Source organism: Schistocerca piceifrons, chromosome 3 (assembly GCF_021461385.2).
Source record: "Schistocerca piceifrons isolate TAMUIC-IGC-003096 chromosome 3, iqSchPice1.1, whole genome shotgun sequence".
NCBI classification, from domain to species: Eukaryota; Metazoa; Arthropoda; class Insecta; order Orthoptera; family Acrididae; genus Schistocerca; species Schistocerca piceifrons.
The window spans coordinates 828,160,278-828,186,005 of record NC_060140.1 but is presented as its reverse complement, the minus strand read 5'-3'; the positions used below and the strand labels follow the sequence as shown (position 1 = coordinate 828,186,005).

The following is a 25,728-nucleotide window of genomic DNA, read 5'->3' as shown; positions in this document are numbered from 1 at the left end:
TCAAAGTTTTTATTTCTTCTCCCTGGATTTTAATACCTACTCCAAATTTTTCTTTTGTTTCCTTTACTGCTTGCTCAATATACAGATTGAATAACATCGGAGAGAGGCTACAACCCTGTCTCACTCCCTTCCCAATCACTGCTTCCCTTTCAAGCCCCTCGACTCTTGTAACTGCCATCTGGTTTCTGTACAAATTGTAAATAGCCTTTCGCTTCCTGTATTTTACCCCTGCCACCTTTAGAATTTGAAAGAGAGTATTCCAGTCAACATTGTCAAAAATCTTTCTCTAAGTCTACAAATGCTAGAAACGTAGGTTTGCCTTTCCTTAATCTTTCTTCTAAGATAAGTCGTAAGGTCACTATTGCCTCACGTGTTCCAACATTTCTACGGAATCCAAACTGATCTTCCCCGAGGTCGGCTTCTACCAGTTTTTCCATTCGTCTGTAAATAATTCATGGTTTTTTTTTTTTTTTTTTTTTTTTTGTTAGTGGTGTTAATCTGGATAGTTGCTTTATTGAGCAATTAGAGAGGTTAGGTCTTTTTTCTAAGGAAATTGCTTGCTGAGCTAAGGAAGACCAACCAAACTGGACTGATTACAAGTTGTTGAAGGTGTGGAGAAAGAACAGAATGTCTTACCCCATAGTTCAGATCACGAAGCTATAATCAGTGACTCTGACCTTCGTGACAGGTTTAGTAGAAGGAAGGATGGAATTTTCTGGATGACCATGAACAAACTGATGCATGGTACATGCAAATGCTGAAGTGTATGTAGATTTCCACGCAAAGCAGGAGCATAGTTTTCAGCAAACTCATGAGTGACTGGCCTACAGGTGCACCAACAATCAGCTGCTCATTTCCTGCCTAGCAGTATAGTGCAGCATATGGTGATTCATGCAGGTTCTCTTTGTGTGATATTAGTTACCATCATTACTCAATTTGTGTTGTATATTTAGCTATTCAGAAGCATAAGTGCACTACAATGCAAGAAAATGTGATTGTTGTTGTTGTGGTCTTCAGTCCTGAGACTGGTTTGATGCAGCTCTCCATGCTACTCTATCCTGTGCAAGCTTTTTCATCTCCCAGTACCTACTGCAACCTACATCCTTCTGAATCTGCTTAGTGTATTCATCTCTTGGTCTCCCTCTACGATTTTTACCCTCCACGCTGCCCTCCAATACTAAATTGGTGATCCCTTGATGCCTCAGAACATGTCCTGCCAACCGATCCCTTCTTCTGGTCAAGTTGTGCCACAAACTTCTCTCCTCCCCAATCCTATTCAATACCTCCTCATTAGTTATGTGATCTACCCATCTAATCTTCAGCATTCTTCTGTAGCACCACATTTCGAAAGCTTCTATTCTCTTCTTGTCCAAACTATTTATCGTCCATGTTTCACTTCCATACATGGCTACACTCCATACGAATACTTTCAGAAATGACTTCCTGACACTTAAATCAATACTGGATGTTAACAAATTTCTCTTCTTCAGAAATGCTTTCCTTGCCATTGCCAGCCTACATTTTATATCCTCTCTACTTTGACCATCATCAGTTATTTTGCTCCCCAAATAGCAAAACTCCTTTACTACTTTAAGTGCCTCATTTCCTAATCTAATTCCCTCAGCATCACCGGACTTAATTAGACTACATTCCATTATCCTTGTTTTGCTTTTGTTGATGTTCATCTTATATCCTCCTTTCAAGACACTGTCCATTCCATTCAACTGCTCTTCCAAGTCCTTTGCTGTCTCTGACAGAATTACAATGTCATCGGCGAACCTCAAAGTTTTTATTTCTTCTCCATGATTTTTAATACCTATCCCGAATTTTTCATTTGTTTCCTTTACTGCTTGCTCAATATACAGATTGAACAACATCGGGGAGAGGCTACAACCCTGTCTTACTCCCTTCCCAACCACTGCTTCCCTTTCATGTCCCTCGACTCTTATAACTGCCATCTGGTTTCTGTACAAATTGTAAATAGCCTTTCGCTCCCTGTATTTTACCCCTGCCACCTTTATAATGTGAAAGAGAGTATTCCAGTCAACATTGTCAAAAGCTTTCTCTAAGTCTACAAATGCTAGAAACGTAGGTTTGCCTTTCCTTAATCTTTCTTCTAAGATAAGTCGTAAGGTCAGTATTGCCTCACGTGTTCCAGTGTTTCTACGGAATCCAAACTGATCTTCCCCGAGGTTGGCTTCTACTAGTTTTTCCATTCGTCTGTAAAGAATTCGTGTTAGTATTTTGCAGCTGTGACTTATTAAGCTGATAGTTCGGTAATTTTCACATCTGTCAACACCTGCTTTCTTTGGGATTGGAATTATTATATTCTTCTTGAAGTCTGAGGGTATTTCGCCTGTTTCATACAATCTTGCTCACCAGATGGTAGAGTTTTGTCAGGACTGGCTCTCCCACGGCCGTCAGTAGTTCCAATGGAATATTGTCTACTCCAGGGGCCTTGTTTCGACTCAGGTCTTTCAGTGCTCTGTCAAACTCTTCTCCCATTTCATCTTCATCTACATCCTCCTCCATTTCCATAATATTGTCCTCAAGTACATCGCCCTTGTATAGACCCTCTAAATACTCCTTCCACCTTTCTGCTTTCCCTTCTTTGCTTAGAACTGGGTTTCCATCTGAGCTCTTGATATTCATACAAGTGGTTCTCTTATCTCCAAAGGTCTCTTTAATTTTCCTGTAGGCGGTATCTATCTTACCCCTAGTGAGATAGGCCTCTACATCCTTACATTTGTCCTCTAGCCATCCCTGCTTAGCCATTTTGCACTTCCTGTCGATCTCATTTTTGAGACGTTTGTATTCCTTTTTGCCTGTTTCACTTACTGCATTTTTATATTTTCTCCTTTCATCAATTAAATTCAATATTTCTTCTGTTACCCAAGGATTTCTACTAGCCCTCGTCTTTTTACCTACTTGATCCTCTGCTGCCTTCACTACTTCATCCCTCAAAGCTACCCATTCTTCTTCTACTGTATTTATTTCCCCCATTCCTGTCAATTGCTCCCTTATGCTCTCCCTGAATCTCTGTACAACCTCTGGTTCTTTTAGTTTATCCAGGTCCCATCTCCTTAAATTCCCACCTTTTTGCAGTTTCTTCAGTTTTAATCTACAGGTCATAACCAATAGATTGTGGTCAGAGTCCACATCTGCCCCTGGAAATGTCTTACAATTTAAAACCTGGTTCCTAAATCTCTGTCTTACCATTATATAATCTATCTGATACCTTTTAGTATCTCCAGGGTTCTTCCATGTATACAACCTTCTTTCATGATTCTTAAACCAAGTGTTAGTTATGATTATGTTGTGCTCTGTGCAAAATTCTACCAGGCGGCTTCCTCTTTCATTTCTGTCCCCCAATCCATATTCACCTACTATGTTTCCTTCTCTCCCTTTTCCTACACTCGAATTCCAGTCACCCATGACTATTAAATTTTCGTCTCCCTTCACAATCTGAATAATTTCTTTTATTTCATCATACATTTCTTCAATTTCTTCGTCATCTGCAGAGCTAGTTGGCATATAAACTTGTACTACTGTATTAGGTGTGGGTTTCGTGTCTATCTTGGCCACAATAATGCGTTCACTATGCTGTTTGTAGTAGCTTACCCGCATTCCTATTTTCTTATTCATTATTAAACCTACTCCTGCATTACCCCTATTTGATTTTGTGTTTATAACCCTGTAGTCACCTGACCAGAAGTCTTGTTCCTCCTGCCACCGAACTTCACTAATTCCCACTATATCTAACTTCAACCTATCCATTTCCCTTTTTAAATTTTCTAACCTACCTGCCCGATTAAGGGATCTGACATTCCACGCTCCGATCCGTAGAACGCCAGTTTTCTTTCTCCTGATAACGACATCCTCTTGAGTAGTCCCCGCCCGGAGATCCGAATGGGGGACTATTTTACCTCCAGAATATTTTACCCAAGAGGACACCATCATCATGTAATCACACAGTAAAACTGCATGCCCTCGGGAAAAATTACGGCTGTAGTTTCCCCTTGCTTTCAGCCGTTCGCAGTACCAGCACAGCAAGGCCGTTTTGGTTATTGTTACAAGGCCAGATCAGTCAATCATCCAGACTGTTGCCCTTGCAACTACTGAAAAGGCTGCTGGCCCTCTTCAGGAACCACACGTTTGTCTGGCCTCTCAACAGATACCCCTCCGTTGTGGTTGCACCTACGGTACGGCTATCTGTATCGCTGAGGCACGCAAGCCTCCCCACCAACGGCAAGGTCCATGGTTCATGAAGGGAGAAAATGTGATAGTAGATATATTTGTGGGATAAAAAGCATTTGATTCCCTGTAATATAATTACATAACATATTCCACCCCGGGGATTATCACCTTGATGATGGTGGGGTGGCTCAGTACCTAATGAGCCAGAAGGCCGATAAGGAAAGCTAGTTCACTAGCTTTCAGGTTGGTCAGAGGCGAGGGGAAGCTAAGAATAGTTCACAATGAAGAAGAGGGCATCCCCTAAAAGACGTCCTCCAGCTCCAAGGGTGGAGTAGGAGTGGTGGGAAGCTCCCAACAGCCAAGGAGACGACAAATGATCCCAGCTCAGGGTTATGAATGAAGACCTCAACGGAATCTGCAGCGGAGAAGATGGACATCAAAATGGCGGAGATTATGGAAGAGGTAGGCCAATACTCAGGGAAGGCACTAGGCATCAGCAGCATCTGTTCTCCAGCTGCAAGGGCGTCTGTTCCCCGTCTAAGGGGCGGCCTAAATAATTACTGGCAGTAGCTCTAAAATGCTTTTGGGAGCGGTGACCCCATTGTAATCAAAGCTCCTGAATAAGATTCGGAGCAGCCAATCCCGGAGGCTTTCAGCCTTCACCCCTAGTAAATCCCTTTATTAGTTCACATATGATGTTAGACAACAATGCAGATGTCACTACCCCAGGGAGTATCCAATCTCCTGTCACCAATGGTGGCAAGTTCAGACCTTCAGATTCTGGGGAGACTGACCTCATCAAGTCGGAGTTCGCTAAAACCACCAACCGATTGAGTCCCAAAACTATCACACACTTTGGAACTATCAATATTCAAACCCTCTGTAAGACAGGAAAACTCAAGCAATTGACTGATTTCCTGAATAAACTGAAAATTTCAATAACTGCTGTCCAAGAAACCAGATTCACTGATGATATGGCTTTTGAGTCAGAAGGTTATAGAGTAATTAAAGGGAAGCCAGTGTCTAAGAACACAAATGGCTCCAGCATTTTTGGAACAGCCTTCTTAATAAGACGTGATATGATGGATTCTGTAATCGGAATCACATCAGCTAGCAAACAAATCTCTGTGTTATCCTTAAGATGTGGCAACAAGGGAGACTCTATTGTAAAATCACATGCTCCAGTTAGTGATGACAACAAGAAGAATCCTGAAAAGATCCAAAGCTTCTGGCAGATGCTAAAAGACAAGATCAGTAAGATCCCTGATCACCACATAAAACTACTGGTAGGTGACTTCAGTGTTCAACTAGGGAAACAACGACAGTATCAAGACATACTGGGACCTTACACAGCACAAAGATGAGCAAATGCTAACGGAAACTGCTTAACTGAACTGTGTAGGTTGTATCAGTTTAAGATCATGTCCACAGTATTCCCAAGAAAGGCAAGATACCAGACCACTTGGCAGACACCAAACACTGCTATTGGATCATTTCAAATTGATCATGTTGCAATCTGTGTAGAGAGTAGGAAAGAGAACAAGAATGTCAGCATATGTGAAGGTTGGAATGTTGATTCTGACCATTTCTTCACACAAGTAAAGACCAGACTACTACCTAATCAAACGGTACCTACTACCACAATTCCACGAAGGATTGATCTCCAATTGTTTACAGAGAATAAAGAATGCTTTAAAACTGACAACATGCAAAAAGAAATGAAAGACTGGAACCAACTGAGGTCCACTGTAAGCAAGGCGACCAATAACCTCAAACAACCTCGAAGGAAGCGATGTCATAGATGGTGGAGTTCTGAATGTGACCTTGCAGCTGATGGGCGTGCCACAGCCTGGAGAAAGTGGACCTTGATTAGATGAAAAGAAGACTGGGAGAATTTCACAATGGTGTGGAAACTGACAAGCAAGATCATCAGGCATGTGAAGAGATTACAATCGATCAAGACTGGAAAAGTTGGATGAAGAATTTAAAATGTACAACACCAGAAACTTTTCCCAGGCCTTCAAAGAGGAACTCTCAGGGTATAAAACACAATGCCTTTACTTTAAGAATATGGCCATGGAGCCGGTCACTAATAACCATGAGAATGTGGAACTTTTGGCAAACTATTTTGAGCAATTGCTGAATTGTAAAGAGCCCACAGAAAGACTGCCTGTGTACACATCGCCCTTTGCTCTCATAATTGATTATTCTATTTGAATTATTTTAAGGTAGCTTCAAGATCTTCAAGAGATACACCTACCATCTAACACACCAACTATACAGCAAGTTGCTAATGCCATCAACCATGTTAAGAACTGCAAGGCACCCAGGCAAGATGGCAAAATTGCAGAAGCTCTAAAGCAGGTGGATGATCACAGAGGCCCTGCACTGGATCTTGGTCGACTGTTGGGAGACTGGCAGGATCCATGATGAATGCAAATCAGCTATCATGCACCCTTTACATAAGAAAGGTGATCGCAATGATGTCAACAACTACCGAGGGATTTCTCTCTTGCCAATAGGATACAAAGGGCTCTTCAAGATTTTACTCGACAATGTAGAAAGTCAATGTGATCAAACAACTGGTGAATATCAAGGAGGATTTCGACATGGAAGGTCATGTACCAAGCAGATCTTCAATCTGAAAACCATTCTCCAACTAAAACAAAAAAGGAGTATGAACATCACAATGGTTTTCATCAACTTTACAAAAGCTTATGATTCCATCAACTGCCAAACACTCTTCTTAGTACTCCAAGAAGAAGGTGTGGATTACAACACACACACCCTCATCAAACAGACTCTCATGGATACAACTTCTAAGGTGAAGTTCAGAGGAGAACTATCTTGGAGCTTCAACATCAAAATGGGAGTACGATAGGGTGATGGTCTAATACCCATTCTGTTTTAATCTGGTACTTGATAAAGTCATCAAAATCTGGCAATGTATGCTGAGGAATCTAGGAATTGGAGCCAGGACCTGAACAATCGAGATAAGGTGCCTTGCTTTCACAGATGACATTGCAATCTTAACCAACAACTCTCAGGATGCTGTCATTGCTGTCCAAGCCCTGCATGAGATAGTAGTGAAGTCAGGGTTACAAATATCGTATGACAAGACCAAATACTTTGAGAACTGGCACTCCAGTAACACCCCTTTGACGACTATACATGGAATAGTTGGGAGGGTCAATCACTTTCGTTACCTTGGTGAATGGGTCCACCCGAATGGTAGAGATGGCATCTCCATCTTAGAAAGGCATAACAAACTCAACACAGCATACCGTATGTCCCACAATCTGTACAAGAAGTGCATTTCAGAGAATGCTAAGGTCTGTCATTACAGAACTGCTGTCAGACTACAGTTTCTGTATGCTGCAGAGACCCTTTTGATGAGCAGAAAAGCCACGATGGATGACCTGGAGAAAGCTGAAAGACGTATTCTCAGAAAAATTCATGTCCCGAGATTGCTCTCAGATGGACCCTACCAATTGAAGTCAGCCAACATCAGTATGCGATGTAGGAGGCTCAAGTTCTATGGGCACCTACAACGAATGAACAACAATAGGCTCACCAGGAAGATCTTCTCATGGGTTAAAAGCTACAAGACTGGAAGCCTGTGGCTTAATGAAGTACTAAAGGACTTGGATTCAGCTGGGATCTCTGATCTTGAGGTAGAAGATCATTCCAAATATTGTGCTATGGTAGAGTCTTGGACCCCACCACCTAGAGTCCCTAAACATCGGAAGCACCTTTCACACGAGAGGAAGGAGAAATTATCAGCAGGGCTCAAGAGATATTAGGAACAGAAGAGAGCATTGAAGAAGAACTAGTCATAAGCACTCGTTAGTGGGCTTAAGTTAATAATAATACCAGTCCCAATCAGCCTTGCCACAATAGGATGTATCAGGAAGAAAAGCTAAAATAAGCTCTAAGATTGGAAACATGGAGAAAGTGTGCTAAGAATTTTGGGAGGAAACCCACTGTTATAGATTGCTTTATAAAATCAATAATTGATAAATGACTGAGAATTTACATTACGCAAATTACCTATTGCTGTAAAACAAAGCAGTCATGTTCCTTGGCAGATAAATGTTTTGCAAAAGACACCATATGAACTGGGACTTATATATAACAGATCTATAAGTAAAAGGAAGATTTTTGGTAGAAAGAACTGATGTAATTGACTGGCAGTGCAAATGGTTGATACATGTATGGATATAAAGAGTGTGAGGCATAAATTTATTTCATATTGATGATACTTGGGTGGACAACAACAATAGGCTTACCAAAAAGAGCTTCTCATTGGTTAAAAGCTACAAGACTAGAAGCCTGTGGCTTAATGAAGTACTAAGTGACTTGGATTCAGCTGGGATCTCTGATTTTGAGGTAGATTATTCCAAATTTTGTGCTATGGTAGTCTAGGACCACACCATCTAGAGTCCCTAAATGTCAGAAGCATCTTTCACACAAGAGGAAGGAGAAATTATCAGCAGGGCTCAAGAGATATTAGGAATGGAAGAGAGCATCAAAACGTTGTCAGGGTCTCAACGTTGATGGCATCGTGGACAATGTTGGTGAAAGCAGCAGGATTATTGTGGTGAATATTAGATGTAATGCTGAGTTTTTACCCAATGCACAGTTTATTTACAAACTGGGTTGTGCAAAAGCTTTTTGACAGATGTCACTAAATGTCTGATTTGGTTAACATTGAACATAAACTTTTCAGACATGTTTACCAACACAATGACAAAAATTTAACTCAATTCTCACTAATAAAACATGCAAAATAACAAAGTCCCTGTTACATTTTGAACATTTCTCATATACTAAGAATTGTTGCATTTCAATGCAGCCCATCAAAGAAAACGTCTACCCCTCAGTGGAAACATAACATAAGAATATGCCTTAAATTCTACAGAATAATTTCATTATACTTTGTTGAATATTCTATCACAATATATTGATTGGTTTAGGGAGACATGGTAGATGGACATGCATTCAGATGAACAAGAATTCTGTTCCATATTTGCAGCTGATATATGAATCCTGACTTAATGACTCCATTCCTATGTTAATGAAATTTACTCTATAATGTTGTGTTTTGGAAGAAGGCAATCATTTTCTGTAATCCGTATAGTGTTAACTCATTTATTTAAAAATAAATGCTGCTCAGATGTATCTGTACAAAGCATTGCCACATATTTAAAGCACATGCCAAGGAAGAGCCTCCTGTAGAAGCAGCTTGTGACATAGCTGGGTAGGCAGAAAGGGGACTCGCCTGCTTGCTAATGAGTTTACTGCAGACTATAGCTATGAAAGAATTAATGGCTGTTCTTATGGGTTGTACTGAGATGAACCAGAGAGACAAAATTTCTAGCTGGTGTGATGAATGGTGGCTCGCTTTAAAAGTAGAAAAATGTAAGTTAATGCAGATGAATAGGAGAAATAATCCCATAATGTTCGAATACAGCATAGATAGTGTGCCACTCAAAACAGTCACGTCAATTAAATCTCTAGGAATAGCGTAGCATAGTAGTATGAAATGGAAATGAGAATATAAAGGCACTAATAGGATAGGTGAATGGTGGACTTCAGATTACTGAGAGAATTTTAGGAAACTGTAACTCATCTATAAAGGAGACCACATACAGAACACTACTGCAACCGATTCTTGAGTACTGCTCAAGTGTTTGGGATCCCCACCAGGTCAGATTAAAAGAAGACATTGAAGCAATTCACAGGTGAGCCACTGGAATTTTTACCAGCAAGTTCAATCAACATGAGAGTATTACATAGATGCTTCATGAACTCATATGGGAATCACAGGTGGGAAGACAATGTTCTTTTCACTAAACGGTATTGAGAAAATTTAGAGAAGCAGTGTTTGAAACTGACTGCAGAATGATTCTACTGCCACCGATGCACATTTTGCATAAGGACCATGAAGATAAGATAAGATAAGAGTAAGTAGACCTGTACAGAGGCACTGCTCTATTTGGGGTTGGAACAGGAAAGGAAGTGACTTGTAGAGGTACAAATCACTCTCTGCCATACACCACATGATATATATGCAGAAGTAGACATAGATGAGGTGATGGAGAAATTGGTTCATGTCCTTAAGGTTGGAAGTTAGGCTTTAGGAAACTTCAGGTAACTAGAATCGGAGCTCGTTTAATGGGAAAACAAGAACTAGCCAACTTAGAGCACCTGTGATAGCTGAAAACTTACTAGTTAGTCACCATTAGCGCACAAACATACGATTTTAGAATATCCATAATTTCTACTCTAGTGTCATCAATGTACATTTCTGATATTTGTTAATAACTTCAGCTGACATTTTGCACATAACCAGCCCGAAAAGATGTTGTGCCACTGGATATCTGTGAATATATGAGGGCTTTGATTAAAGAGGAGTAGGAGAAAGTAAAAATAAGCCTTATCAAACTGAAAAGTTACTTTACAGTGAAGCAAAAACAAAGCAATTACCAAAATGAGGAGAGTCTATTTGAAACCATATATCTGTAAAATCAAACTCAGCTGCTGGGTGTTTGTTCAGCACTGTGTTGCTCCACCCTGTGCATTGTAACGAGAGGGGATCCTCCTTGGAGTGCTGTCTACAAGGTCACCGAGACTTTGCTGCTTGAGCCTGTCCAACTATTTGACAGTGGTTCTCCTGAGGTCATCCTGTGTGACACAAAAGTCACTTTTATGACACACTTAAAGTTTCAGCTGGTTCCAAGTGTGCTAAATTGGGCTTATGTCAGCAGACACCACAGGCTACTGTGTTTGATTCCTGCCTCCTAGAGAATAGTGTTCACAAAGCTGGCACAGTGTGCCCACAGAACTATGTGACAGTGAAGTGCACTGGTACCCATTTACCTCCAGGCTCTTCTGCAAGGATCATCAGGCACTGTACAAGTCCCACTCTCATTGAAGGAGAAAATCTAACAGTGAACCATTTTCCGTTTCAAGTGTTCCCTCTCCTACCTTTTTCATGCACCGTACTGCTGTGAAGGGAGGAGTCACTGTAATGTGGCAGACCAAGGGACACTATATTGAAGTAATTGATATCATATTCAGTAAACCACCTGATCCACATTCTGATTCATTATGCAAAAATTCAAACTCATTAATTTTTCTAATCATTTATATTAATTAAGTGTAAATTTGTAACCACTGATTGTAATCAAATTCAGTTCCTTTGTCAGACATGTGGAAGTTCAATTAGCCTATTCAATTACATTAATTAACTACAAATTTGTCACCTCTGACTGTAATCTAAGTCAATTCCTTTGTCAGATATGTAAAACATCAATCACACATGTAAATATTACAGCATTTACTGAACACATGTAAGTTTTGATGAATATAAACACAACACTCAAAATATACTATGTTGTAAATGTTAGTAAACATGGAAATATAGAGTTGTTACAATTAAACATTCACTGCTTGAGAGGGCCTATATGAAAAACAGGTGATCATAGGACAAAGAAGCTTTGAGGAAACATTTGCACAAACATGCAGAAGAATAATAACAACAAAGCATCAAAGGAAACACATTTCAATTTCCACATGAGATGGTAGCATTTGTTAATTGCATACCATGTTCATGTTCCACGTTACAAACTTAGCTCAATGTATCAACCATCTGTGTCAACTGATTGCTCTGCTGCTGCCTGAAACATGTCAGGTGGATCATGGAATGTTCAGCTGTCATGACACACCTTGTGCACAGTTTAAGGATTGCACACTATGTCCAGCATTCTCAGCCATGGCACCATAGTAACTTCTTCAAAAATCTGTGGTGCAATTGGCCATCAGCATCTACCATGAGCAATTCCCAAACTGCCAATTTAATTTGAACTTCCAAATCACTTTCTTCAATCCTGGCATGGAAAGCAGACCTCTCTGTATTGCTTTAACACATCAATACTCGCAAAGAGCAGTGGCACTATTGCCACTGTCTTAATAAAACAGCTTTACAAGTAATGCTCTGCTCACCTTGTACAGACCCATTTTGACTGTCTGCAACTGTAATGTATACTGCTGCTTGTGTTTCAACACTGTGTAACTGTACCAGCACCAGCACGTAACACAAGTCATGACACTAACCCTACTAACAATGCAAATCCTACAACACACAGTCTGCACATCATTTCTATGAAGCTGGGTACCCATATAGTAAATAGTTTTAAGACATGGTCACCATCTCTGGCTGCCGAAGCCAGATGTGAGGAACTGCGCATGGTGGGAAAATCAATCTGGGTAGTGGGGGTAAGGAGAATGTTGCGGGGGGGAGGGGGGGGGGGGACAGATAGCAGGGTAGGGGTGGCAGATGGTAGAAAGTGCTGCCTGTGGAAGCATACAAGAATGAGGTGTAGAGAGGGTAGGGCACAGCTAGGTGCAGGTGGGAGGTTAGACAGATGGGGAGGGGGTGGGGGGGGGGGGGGGAGGGGCGGAAGGAGTGAAGGAGTAAAGACTGTGGGTGTGTTTGTGGAATAGAGGATTGTGTAATGCTGGAATGGGAACTGGGAAGGGGATAGGTGGATAAAGGACAATGCCCAACAAAGCTTGAGGCAAGGAGGGTTATGGGAACATAAGATATATTGCAGGGAGAGTTCTCACTTGCATGACATCAAAAAGCTGGTGTTGGCAGGAAGGATCCAGTTGGCATAGGCTGGCCTTCATTTCAATGACTGCTTCATAGACTGTGCCATCTGGGTCCTTCCTACCAACACCAGATTTTCTGAACTGTGTAGGTGGGAACTCTCCACACAATATATCCTACATTCTGGTAACCCTCATGGCCTCAACCTTTGTCAGTCATTGTCCTTCATCCACCTAGCCCCTTCCCTCATGTTCCTGCTCCACAGCCTTCTATTCCACAAGTGCACCCACAATCTGTTTGCTCCTCTCCTTTCCGCTTCTAAACCCCCCCCCCCCTCCCCCCATCCCTGCCCTCCGTCTATCCTCCTGCCCTACCCTCTCTCCACTTCGTCCCTCTTTGCTCCCACAAGCAGCACTTTAGCAGTACTTTATTGTCACCCACACCTACCCTGCTATCCCTCCACCTCCCTGCCCCAGCCTCCTCCTCACACCCATCACACAGATTGATTCTGCCATAATGTGCTGCTGCTTGCATTCTGGCCTTGGCAGCCAGAGACTGTGGTTTGATAGTATTTTTGTTGTACCTATCTCAGTATCTCCACTATATGGGGAGTAGCAAGCTATCTTTTTATAATATTGTCAGTCTACCCTATTCATAATATTACAATTAACTTTTATGATTGTTTAAAAAGCATTGTCATTCAAGCCACAGATGGGCCAATCAGGACTGACTGACGACCATGCCATCCTCTGTCAGTGGCATCACTGTACGCAGAACAGATGGGTGGGAGTCAGCACATCACTCCCCCATCCTTTGCTGTTTTAGTATACCTTGTGCCGCATCCATTTGGTCAAGTAGCTCCTCAACTGGCGTCATGAGGCTGACACCCAAACTTCCAGATGTCAGACACTCAGATTGGTACCAAACATTGTATGTCGATTGAGTATCAACCAAAACTCTGATTTAGTTCATACTATAAGCTGTTGTCTACCAGAATGGGTGTAAACATTAATTAAAAGTAACAGCAAAACTACAGAGCACAGGAAAAGCATAACGGTGAGTATTTTATGTCTATAGTTTCCATGGAGAAATTGGTAGAGCATTAGATCGTTGTACCAGGTGTCCTGAGTTCATACCCCAATAATTGAATTTCTTTCTTTCTTTCTTTTAACTGTATTATGCATGAAAGTATTGTATAGGACTATTAATACTTCTGCACATGTGACACAATTGTTTCTGCATTCTACTGTTATGACTGTTTATGTTTATTCTGCAGAACTACAAGTGCACTAGCTGCTTCATCATGAGTGACATCTGTTCTGTCACACATGTGCAACAGAACACCACACCTATCTATAGAAATATACTCTATAGGTTTGCTACTTTTAATTAATGAAGCGAAAGCAGACTACCAAAAGAACATTGCTACAAACTCCGAAAAGTCCTTTTACATGTCAGGAAAATGTTTTCACATTTAACAGTTTCACTCGTAAACAGTCGAAACAGATTGTCATCAGTGAGGTTTCAACACAGCTGGCCTCATGCTCTACAAAGTCACTCACACAAGATCTACAAAACTATCACTCACAGATACATCATCATCATAATCATAATAATAATAATAATAATAATAATAATAATAATAATAATAATATCCAATTTTGGCTTAGGCATCCTTATCTATTCCAGTTTCAAGTAGACTGCAGCTGATCTATCTATCTCTTCTCAGGACAGCCAACATTCCTTTTCCCTTGAAGTATATGTCTGTATATCATTTTAGGTATACATTCATCTGGCATCCCTTGAATGTGTTTATGCCATTTCTTTCTGTAACCCTCTATTTTTATGAAGTACATATTTGACATCCAGTTCATTCCCTAGTTCACTATTTTTTACCCAATCTATGAGTCTCATCTCTACTGACTCACTCCTCCTCTTTTGACTGGCAGTTAGAGTCCAAGTCTCTGACCCACACATTACACCTGGCACTGCCCTCACATTATAAAATTTTAGTACTGTCTCTTTTCTAACTTTTTTGAGGAGAGTGTGATTTATGGTACCTAACAAATGCTGGAATTTTTGCAGTTTGTATTCTTGATCATTGTGTGTGATGTATGAGACCTCACAACCCAAGTATTTAAAAGTATTTATTTTCTTTACCAGCTTACCATCAATTATTATTTTTACTCTTAAATTCTCCTTAGCATGGGCTGCCATTATTAGTTTTACTTTTAAATATTGTCATATTGGAACCATTTGACACCTTGTGCAACAACCGAATTGCTCTCTGTAATTTATTTTCTGAGTCCGTTTAGATTATTTGATCATCTGCAAACAAGAGTATACTTATAACTTTATTATTATGCTTACAATGGTGCACTGCTTTATTCTGCCATGTCTTTGTGGCATCATCTATGTACATATTAAATACAGTTGGTAACAAAGGACACCCTTGTCTCATTCCTTGATAGATGTTTCTCATCAACAGACTTCCTTTTCATACTTTGATTTTGTTGTGTATATATGTACTTTGAATTACACTAGTGACATACTGGGGTATATAATTCTCTTCCAAAATTTCCCATACTTAAACTCTATTAACTTTATCAAAAGCTTTTCTCTGTATGTTTTATATTTGGAAAAATTACTAAATATTTATTAAAATAGAGTTAAATGTTAAATTACTGTGTTTTTTAATTTGTTGTAAAAATATCTCACACAACATAAACCTTGGAAAATGTTAGTCTGCAGTGAAAAGTCACTCATCCCATTTGTATAAAAACAAAGATGATGTGACTTACCAAATGAAAGTGCTGGCAGGTCGACAGACACACAAACAAACACAAACATACACACAAAATTCAAGCTTTCGCAACAAACTGTTGCCTCATCAGGAAAGAGGGAAGGAGAGGGAAAGACGAAATATGTCTGCTTGTGTCTGTATATGTGTGGATGGATATGTGTGCGTGTGCGAGTGTATACCCGTCCTATTTTCCCCCTAAGGTAAGTCTTTCCGCTCCCTTAAAACCCACATCCTTTCGTCTTTCCCTCTCCTTCCCTCTTTCCTGATGAGGCAACAGTTTGTTGCGAAAGCTTGAATTTTGTGTGTATGTTTGTGTTTGTTTGTGTGTCTGTCGACCTGCCAGCACTTTCATTTGGTAAGTCACATCATCTTTGTTTTTAGATATATATTTCCTACATGGAATGTTTCCCTATATACTCCTCACCAAGCAGTGACTGGAGAAAAAACATATAAAAGTTATGGAAATATGCAAGCTTTCATAGTCAGTGGTTCCTTCTTCTGGCAGAAGGGCTGAACAGAAAGAAAGAGGGATGAAGGAACAGGACTGGCAAGATTTAGGAATTTGGGAGAGCTACAGAAAAGTCATCCAGAATCCAGGGTCACGGGAGAATTACCTAGGGTTCAGGGAGACTTTTCTGTAGCTCTCTCCATTTCCTAAATCTGCCCAGTCCTTTTCCTTCATTTGTTCTACCAGAAGAAGGAGACAGTGGCTTTGAAAGCTTGCTTATTTCCATAACTTTTATATGTTTTTTTTTCTCCTACCACCACTTGGTGGGTAAATTTTTTTCCATCCAATTATATTAGAGTTATAATCTTGTATTTTATAAATGAACTGGTAACAAATAAAAAAGCCACAATATCTAGAGGCCAAACTGATCATGTGTTGATATGGTTGTGACTATCTTGGTTGACAAAGTCTACCACACTGTTTCCAAAAAGGCCTTGCACAGTCCTTTTGCATACTCCACAGTGTATCACAAGGCCATAATTTATAGGTAGTGGTTATCAGCTTGTGTTGTTGACAACTGATGACCACAATGAAGCAGATCTTCAATATTATGTGTCTCACGACAGCAGCTGTTTGTTTGAATGATGCTGCTGTGGTGTATGTTCATTTGGTGGTGAACTTCCACATGCAGACAGCACTCACTGCCATAGAGCAAAAGTACGTGCACAATCTAAGCTTGAATCAGCCTCTCAAGGCCATTGACAGACTGGACAGACATTTCATACAGGCAGAAATGTCCTGGTAATGGTTTGAGGCACAGTGCACTCCACTGAGCTGCACTGACAATGCTGGACTACTTGTAAGCCGTCGGCACACGGACCATGCTGTTGAACATCAGCGTTGAGCATGCTGAGTTCAACAGGCTCAGAAATGAAGCAACTTGTGCATACGGCACATGTGCCTCAATGTAGTATATGTGATGGCAGTGCCTTCCAGCAGAGTTGGCTGTATCTGGCACACAAATTGCACTGTTTAGGAAATGAGTATTAATTGTATTAAAATGTAAATTTGCTCCATTGTCCATATCCTAATCACATTGTTTTGTCTGTAGTATACATAAACAAAAACTTCAATATCCATGGACATTTTATAAAGCAAAAGGAAAAGTACTGTGTCCAATCAATAACGACATCAGCTTATAAAATTTCAAATAGTGCCATACAAATTATTACTCGATCACTATTTCTGTTCAGCAGCAGAATCTTTACAACACGTGAAATACAACACTTATAACAAGAAAATGCAAAATATCTTGTTGCAAGTAGTATAAGCTGTTTTGCAGATTAAGCCAAATGAACAAACTCACTCCTCAGAAAGAGCACACTTATATTTACATAACATCAAATATCATATAATACATTTTAATGAAACTAATAAGAAAGTATCAGAACCTATTAGAAAACATGAAGGCTAATAATAATAATTTTTTGATCTAGTGATGCACGAACCACCAACCTATCAACCATTAACTTACCATTCTGCAACACTACTCATTAAAGTAAATCACCAACAAGCGATGACTGACCGAACTTTGCATCTTACTGAAAGCCTTAATCTTAGATATGTTACTAACTGTCATTTAATTATAACAAATTGTATCAACAACATTGCCTTTCTTAAGGTTCCTGTGTGTCATTGGGTTAAAATAGTATAGTTTTATAACACACAAGTTACAATAATTCTTAATCACCAATATGACATTTCCTATCATTTTATTACAACAAATCATACAATTGGTGATGGGTTTTTGAGAGTTCTTCAAACTTCTGATGCTTAGAAAGGGCATATATACATATGGGCTGCAAATGAAAGCCAATATGGCATCTCACGACTCTGTACTGAAGAGAGATGGCATGCATGTGATGTAAGTGGCATTTTTCCATCTCATTGGTCATTGTTCAAACCCATGTTTAGAATATATGTCTTGCTAGATGTTGCTCTGCAAGTTCGGAACGACTCCCCAACATGCTTTTTCCATGCTATGATGTCAGAAACTCTGTACACTCAACGCTCAACATTAGAATGCGTGGTCCATGTGCCGATGGCTTTAGTTCTGTTACCAGATGGCTGTATGTAGCAATTTCCTGTGCTCCAGAGAGTACCGAGAAAAATACGTATTCTGTCAAAAAATACAAGCTGTGCAAATCATGTGGACAGCGCAAACCTGCCAGCCTGGATATGGTTTTGGAGTTGTTTCCTACTTCAGCATTTTATTATAACCCAATACATCATTTGATACAAGAATAAAAATGTTCTATTTGAAGCAATTTAATGGGATATTGATTCTGTGCAAGTAATGTGTATTTCTTGTTTGTAACAGTAATTACTCGTTTTTATGACTATCAGTAATATGTGGTACGAGTTTCACATTGTTTACCTGAAGATTCATTCATAGCGTGGCAATTTCCAGGGAAATAGTGAATTATATATTTCTTAACCTGCCGGGAGAGCAGTGCGTGTTAAAAGTGCCACTGCCAGGATGAGGAGCTGTGCCAGTCCAGGATCGATTCCACCCAGCACATTAACGGCGAGGGTCAATGTTCCTGTCAGCCTGGATGTTGTTTTTGAGTGGGTTCCTGCATCTCACAAGGTGAATATTGGGCAGGCATCCAAGTCTCTGTTCTTAATTACATAATTCACAAACATTTTGAAAACTTCACTCACTTTACATGAATAACACTACACACAAACAGTTGGGGTACACGTATTCTGTCTCAGGAGGTAGTAGAGTGGTGACAGAAAGAACATTCAGCCTCCTCTTAAACCAGGAATCCCTGAACTGTGTTCTGTGGGAGTGAATAAGTGCTCCCCAAAGACATTAACAACATGGCTTTTTTACAACATTTTCTCTTATTTTTAGAAAATTTTGTTATGATTTCTGTGTTATCAGTTATGATTTAAAATTGAAATAACCACTGAACAAAAGTGGTTTCTCATTAATTAAAATATTTTTTAAAAATTTTCATATCCTTGAAAATAAACCAGGTGTTCCATCAGAATACCAGAATTCTCAAAGTGTTCCACCGAAAGAAAAGTGACCCATGGCCTTAAACTAACCATGTCAAACCCATTAATAAACATGCTGACTCTGTGCCAGTGTGAGGCATAGGCAGAAAAAACAAATAAAAAAGAAGAAGAAGAAGAAAAAGAGAATTATACCTTCCTTAAAATCAATACATACATTCAGGAATGGACTACTTTATTAGACAACCTTAAAAATTGAAATTTCTTTTGTACATGTGTAAGATTCAAAACATGCAATTATCAGGCAAATTTTGTGGTTGTTATTCCAGCTGATGTGGTCCATGTGTCATGTTGTACCACACCAGAAGTACTAGTCATGTCCATAACTGATCCAGTATCATTTGAGAAATGAGTAGTAGGCCTACTTTATGTATGATAAAACTTGATGCAGATGATACATTGACTAGAATAAAGACAGCAAAAGAGGTCTGACAATGAATTTATTAGGTTGAAACCTTTTATATGTATACAATAAGAAATGATCTGGAATGTCTTCTAAAAATGATATTTCATCACCACCAACTCTGTATGTTCCATGACATCTAAGATTATGTTCCAGAATATCTTACCTGCACTATAGTTTATGAACTCCAGCTTGTTCACAAAACTGTGATTTTTTTTTTTGTTTGCATATGAATTATACAAATAATTGGCTCGTGACAGTAGAACATTTAGTTTGGGGCTGTTAAAAGCTGAGAGAAGGAAATATTATTTTCGACTTACAGTTGAAGCTTTATTCAATTAACTGATTTTTAATCATGTTACTGATCCTGAAAGAAGGAATAACGTGTGCACTTTTCTACAGTATTGTGTATTACTATTCTGTTATTTAATGTAAAAAAAAGACCGGTGTACAGTATATTTAAACAAAGCTAGTATGTACATCATCTTTGTCTACTTTAAGTAAGGCAACATCTTAAGTATCAACATTTATATTTCTTTCTTGAGTTTCACCTATTTTATAAATATCTAAAAATTCAAAGTACAGGATGGAATAACAACAATATTATTAAAAGGAAAAGACAGAGTGTTACTTACCATAAAGAAAACATGTTAAGTTGCAGACAGGCACAATTAAAAGACACTTACATAAAACTTCTGGTCAAAGCCTTCAACAACAAAAGAGAAACATACACAATTCATTCATACATACAAGCAAGCATAAATCACGTACACATGACTGCCACCACTGGCAGTACGGACCGGAAAGTGGGACTCCGGCCCAAGCTGCCGGTGTTGGCGGTCATGTGGGCATGAGGTGTGCGTGCTTCTGTGTATGAATAGTGTGTATTTCTGTGTTGTTGATGAAGGCTGTGGCTGGAAACTTGATAGAAGTGTTTTTTAATTGTGCCTGTCTGCAAACTCAATGTGCCTTCTTTACAGTAAGCAGCAATATGTCTTTCCTTACATTGTTGATATTCCTACCTGAAGTTTCTATTGTTTAGTATTATGTAAAGGATAGATTGCTACTCACCATATAGAGAAGATGTTGAGTCACAGACAGGCAATAAATAAATAAATAAATAAATATCTAAAATGTTGAAGTTAGCTGGCTGTTTCAACTAACCCAAGTAGAAGATTCATAACAAGTCGTTGATCGACCTCCTGTTACAATAAGTTTTCCATTTGCAATAACAGCAGCTGCACCCTCTACTGCTTTAGGAATATTTTGTAACAAATTCCATGTGTTGCATTTCACATGATAATGTTCAAATGTGTCCAGTAGACCAGACTCACCTTTTCCTCCTGAAAACACAAAAAAATTGTGTCATATCAAAGAAGCACAAGAAAATAAAATTTAAAACAATAATGCTTGTTTCTTACATTGCATTCATAGGCAATGAGCATATGTCAATGTCTTGTGCATGGATTCAAAATTGTGGAAAATGTTCTGAGAATCTTAGCATTGGCATTTACACATAATGTGGCTGACAACTTCTAATTTCAGGTTACACTTACATAATCAAAGTAGAAATACAAGGATAAACACAAAATGTAACACAGAACAGTAGCTACATAAATCGTATCAAAGATGATGATAATATGAGAGCATTCAAAACACGAGACTGAAAAATTAAAATAACTGCTGCTAGCACAAGTATCAAGCAAAAATATTTATCCTTCTTGCTGTGTGTCAAATTTTAGCCTTAATCAACAGAAGACCATTCACAACTGATATTACTATCTTTTTAATTTCTCATTCCACAGATGATAAACAGCTGTTTCATCCTCGATTTATCCATATCTTCTGTATGCATCTTCAATTCATGGTATGATGCTTATTTAGACCTTGCATTATCTACTTGATGTTTTGAAACCTTTGTCTTCCTTATGTAATTTTTTTTGTGAAGGTTATTATATAAGAGTGATACCCTACATGTATACAGTCTGCTTATACTGAAAGGCCTCAAACAAAATTGACATCTAGGCTACAGCATCTGTACAATAGGTCTAAAGGTGCTCTGAATAAGGATGTGACTTGTCCACCTAGAGTTCCATATTGAGAAACTTCCCTCGTAACCTTTGTCCTCACAGTTCACAGCAAAATATTCAGTTTTAATCTCACAAAGATTCCTATTATTTCAAACAAGTACTATGGAGCAGCTGGTAGTAATAATAGACACTAATGATCTCACATTAAATAAAGCACTATGCATAAAACATGTTAGGCTCCAGCTAGATAAATTAAGCTGAAGTCATTACACAGACAAACAAATGAAGAAGTTCACTGCAGCATATTTTGCATTCTGAAGTATCTTCTCTCATGTTGATTAGAAAGTTAAGGATGCCAGCTGAATTTTTCGTACTTCCATTTCCTTAAAGACAGATCACATTATATTCAGGAATAATACAGGCAATGTAAATAAAGTATTCATTCAGAAACAGTAATTGATAAGAATATTGTCTAAAGTGGAAATTTGTACATCCTACAGAGGCCTCTTCAATGATACTGGGATTATTCCACTCATTTCTCTGTGTATTTATTCCTTTGTAACATTTGTTGCCAGTAGTAAAGTTTTGGATGAAGTGTGATTTACATCTGCTCAATACAGAACACAGAAATCATCAATATGTGGGCATTATCTCCTTGTCTAGGTTCCAGAGACATAATCTGACCAATCAAAATCAAAATCAGCTATGGTACTGTGAAAAGCTCATGTTATTGTGTCATGCAAAATAAAAGAACCATACTTTTATTTTCAGTTTTCCTTTCCTTATGTCTGTCTTATCAATGGCCCTCTTTGCCACTCCAATTTCTCACTTTTTAAAATTTCTTGCTTTGCTAGTTACTCCCACTTGTTATTTCCTGCTGCACCTCCCTTCACCTATGGTCCTGGGGAACTTTTCTAATGAATCTCTTTTCAGTTTTTTTGCATCCCTTTTGTCTTGTGAAGGAACATCCAGTTCTGAAAGTAATAATTTTTATACTTTTTCCTGCTGCTACTTGGAAAGTGAATCTTTTTTTCTGTCCCTTCTTGATTGTAGTGGTTGAGTTAATGCTTCCAAATTCAAAAAAGCATACACTGTCAAAGGGAGAGCCACCAGTAAAACAACATGTGTTGTGCACCAGCTGTTATGTAAAAACAGTTTGGCCTTTTACATTCGCATGACTATCACTAAGTTATCAGTTAGACGAATTTCAATAAACATTTCACAATTCTGTTATTTTCTGAATATTAAGAAATTTACTTGCTAGTCAAAAGTTGAATCATTACACATGACATTCTAGTCAGTGACATGTTAGTTGTTTGTGCAATCACTGCAAGCAAGTGATGAAACAAAAATTGCTGTGCAGAAAATAAAGCTTTAACATTCTGGCACAAAGTAACTGAACATTGTGTTATTGACATATAGACCAGTGATTTGTTGAGAGGAAAGTGTTACCCAAAAGCTGCTATTGATTTTGAAATTTCTACCAGTGTACTGTAAATTATAGGAGAATGAAAATAAAATGAGAGTTCATCAGAAGGTAAAGATTATACATACCAATGACATACACATCATACTCTTTGGCAGCTGTAGCAAATGAAGATCGTGCATGGTGCATACTCTTTATGCATATTTTGTGACCAGGAAGATGATAACTCCATTGACTGAATCCAGGAGTAAAGCATTCTACACTTGCATGAGTGGTTGTATCATCCATTTTTCCACCTATGACTAACATCACCTGCAATATAATTACAGTATTCTCTGCAGACCTACCATTATGAACACAGTTCCTGAAATAATAGGATGAAAATGCTACATTTCAGTACGCTCTGCTCCTAGAGTTTTATAATAAACTACCAGTAATTAACTATAAGCTAATAAAGATTAAACAAATAAAAATTGAATTCTGTCTGAGCCTGTCTTTCTGTGATTCCTCAAACCCACTGACTATGCTAATGCTCATAAAAACTAGTTTTCTCCATAAAAGTTCAGTTTATTTCACTTGATGAAAGACCCACAGTATCAAAAATTACTGGATTTGGCATAAGTATCTATATTTCAGTCAGTTGCTGTTGTGTGTTTTTCTGTTTTACTTTGTCATATTTTCATTTTGGAACCTTCCCTTCTTTTATTCACAAAGGACATAATTCATTGTATAATGTAGCTTGGAACCAGATAAAAACTACTGAAACAACTTTCAAAGCCACTGCAAAGAGGGCTTTGTGTATGCAAACAACTGTGATACTAGGCAAAGGAGAGGACAATCATTAAGGATGATGGCTAAAGAGCTGATGATTATACTTGTGTTCTTTAAATCATCAAAGTATGTCAACAAGAAGTTCAAAGGTTATAGTCACACTATAACTCACTTCTTCATGTGCACAATAAAAGATTCAAATTCAAGACAAGTCTCTCATACAACTCCTCTTCCTGTCCTGTCACTGGCATTTCTTATCCGAACAGAGGCAGGCTCCATAAAAGAAGCTGTGTCATCTATAAACTTGCTTCTCAGTGTAATGTAATTGACTTTAATGACTACTTCACAGCCTATGTAATCTGGGTCTTTGCTTTCTCTAACACCAGCTTTTCTTAATTTCACAGGAAAGAACTCTCCCTACACATATCCTGCATTTCCACAGCCTCCTTCGACTTATTGTCCTTATCACTACCATCTGACTTCTCACCCATTGTTCACCCATTGTTCTTGCTTCCACACATTCTGCTCTGTTACTCCCATACCAGACTCTCAATCTATGTGGCACTCTTCCACATCACTCTAGCTGATCCATGTCTTCCTTTTCTGCACTCTTTTTCTCAATCCATATCTTTCATATCCCCCTTGAATTAGTTTATTATTCTTGTAATTAGTTTATTACTCTTGTAAGAATGAGTCCCTACCCTATCTCCTTGTGTAGGTGCCAACCACCTCCAATCAATGTGTCTAGCCCCCTTCCTCCCCCCCATGAACCATGGACCTTGCCGTTGGTGGGGAGGCTTGCGTGCCTCAGCGATACAGATAGCCGTACCGTAGGTGCAACCACAACGGAGGGGTATCTGTTGAGAGGCCAGACAAACGTGTGGTTCCTGAAGAGGGGCAGCAGCCTTTTCAGTAGTTGCAAGGGCAACAGTCTGGATGATTGACTGATCTGGCCTTGTAACAATAACCAAAACGGCCTTGCTGTGCTGGTTCTGCGAACGGCTGAAAGCAAGGGGAAACTACAGCCGTAATTTTTCCCGAGGGCATGCAGCTTTACTGTATGATTACATGATGATGGCGTCCTCTTGGGTAAAATATTCCGGAGGTAAAATAGTCCCCCATTCGGATCTCCGGGCGGGGACTACTCAAGAGGATGTCGTTATCAGGAGAAAGAAAACTGGCGTTCTACGTATCGGAGCGTGGAATGTCAGATCCCTTAATCTGGCAGGTAGGTTAGAAAATTTAAAAAGGGAAATGGATAAGTTGAAGTTAGATATAGTGGGAATTAGTGAAGTTCGGTGGCAGGAGGAACAAGACTTCTGGTCAGGTGACTACAGGGTTATAAACACAAAATCAAATAGGGGTAATGCAGGAGTAGGTTTAATAATGAATAGGAAAATAGGAATGCGGGTAAGCTACTACAAACAGCATAGTGAACGCATTATTGTGGCCAAGATAGATACGAAGCCCACGCCTACTACAGTAGTACAAGTTTATATGCCAACTAGCTCTGCAGATGACGAAGAAATTGAAGAAATGTATGATGAAATAAAAGAAATTATACAGATTGTGAAGGGAGACGAAAATTTAATAGTCATGGGTGACTGGAATTCGAGTGTAGGAAAAGGGAGAGAAGGAAACATAGTAGGTGAATATGGATTGGGGGACAGAAATGAAAGAGGAAGCCGCCTGGTCGAATTTTGCACAGAGCACAACATAATCATAACTAACACTTGGTTTAAGAATCATGAAAGAAGGTTGTATACATGGAAGAACCCTGGAGATACCAAAAGGTTTCAGATAGATTATATAATGGTAAGACAGAGATTTAGGAACCAGGTTTTAAATTGTAAGACATTTCCAGGGGCAGATGTGGACTCTGACCACAATCTATTGGTTATGACCTGTAGATTAAAACTGAAGAAACTGCAAAAAGGTGGGAATTTAAGGAG

The 25,728-nt window shown here is 39.1% G+C and overlaps 1 protein-coding gene across 4 annotated transcripts in view; it reads right to left on the bottom strand.

Annotated features, from left to right (window-relative positions):
- LOC124787998 (kelch-like protein 28) overlaps nucleotides 1–25,728 on the bottom strand; it is a 224,062-nt gene that overhangs the window by 98,324 nt on the left and 100,010 nt on the right. For all 4 annotated transcript variants that reach the window (XM_047255040.1, XM_047255038.1, XM_047255037.1 and 1 more), the window contains exons 6-7: nucleotides 23,134–23,317; nucleotides 20,714–20,892 (exon numbers count right to left, since the gene is read on the bottom strand). In XM_047255040.1, the coding sequence (XP_047110996.1) occupies nucleotides 20,714–20,892; nucleotides 23,134–23,317 (363 nt within the window). The remainder of the gene's footprint in view (nucleotides 1–20,713; nucleotides 20,893–23,133; nucleotides 23,318–25,728) is intronic.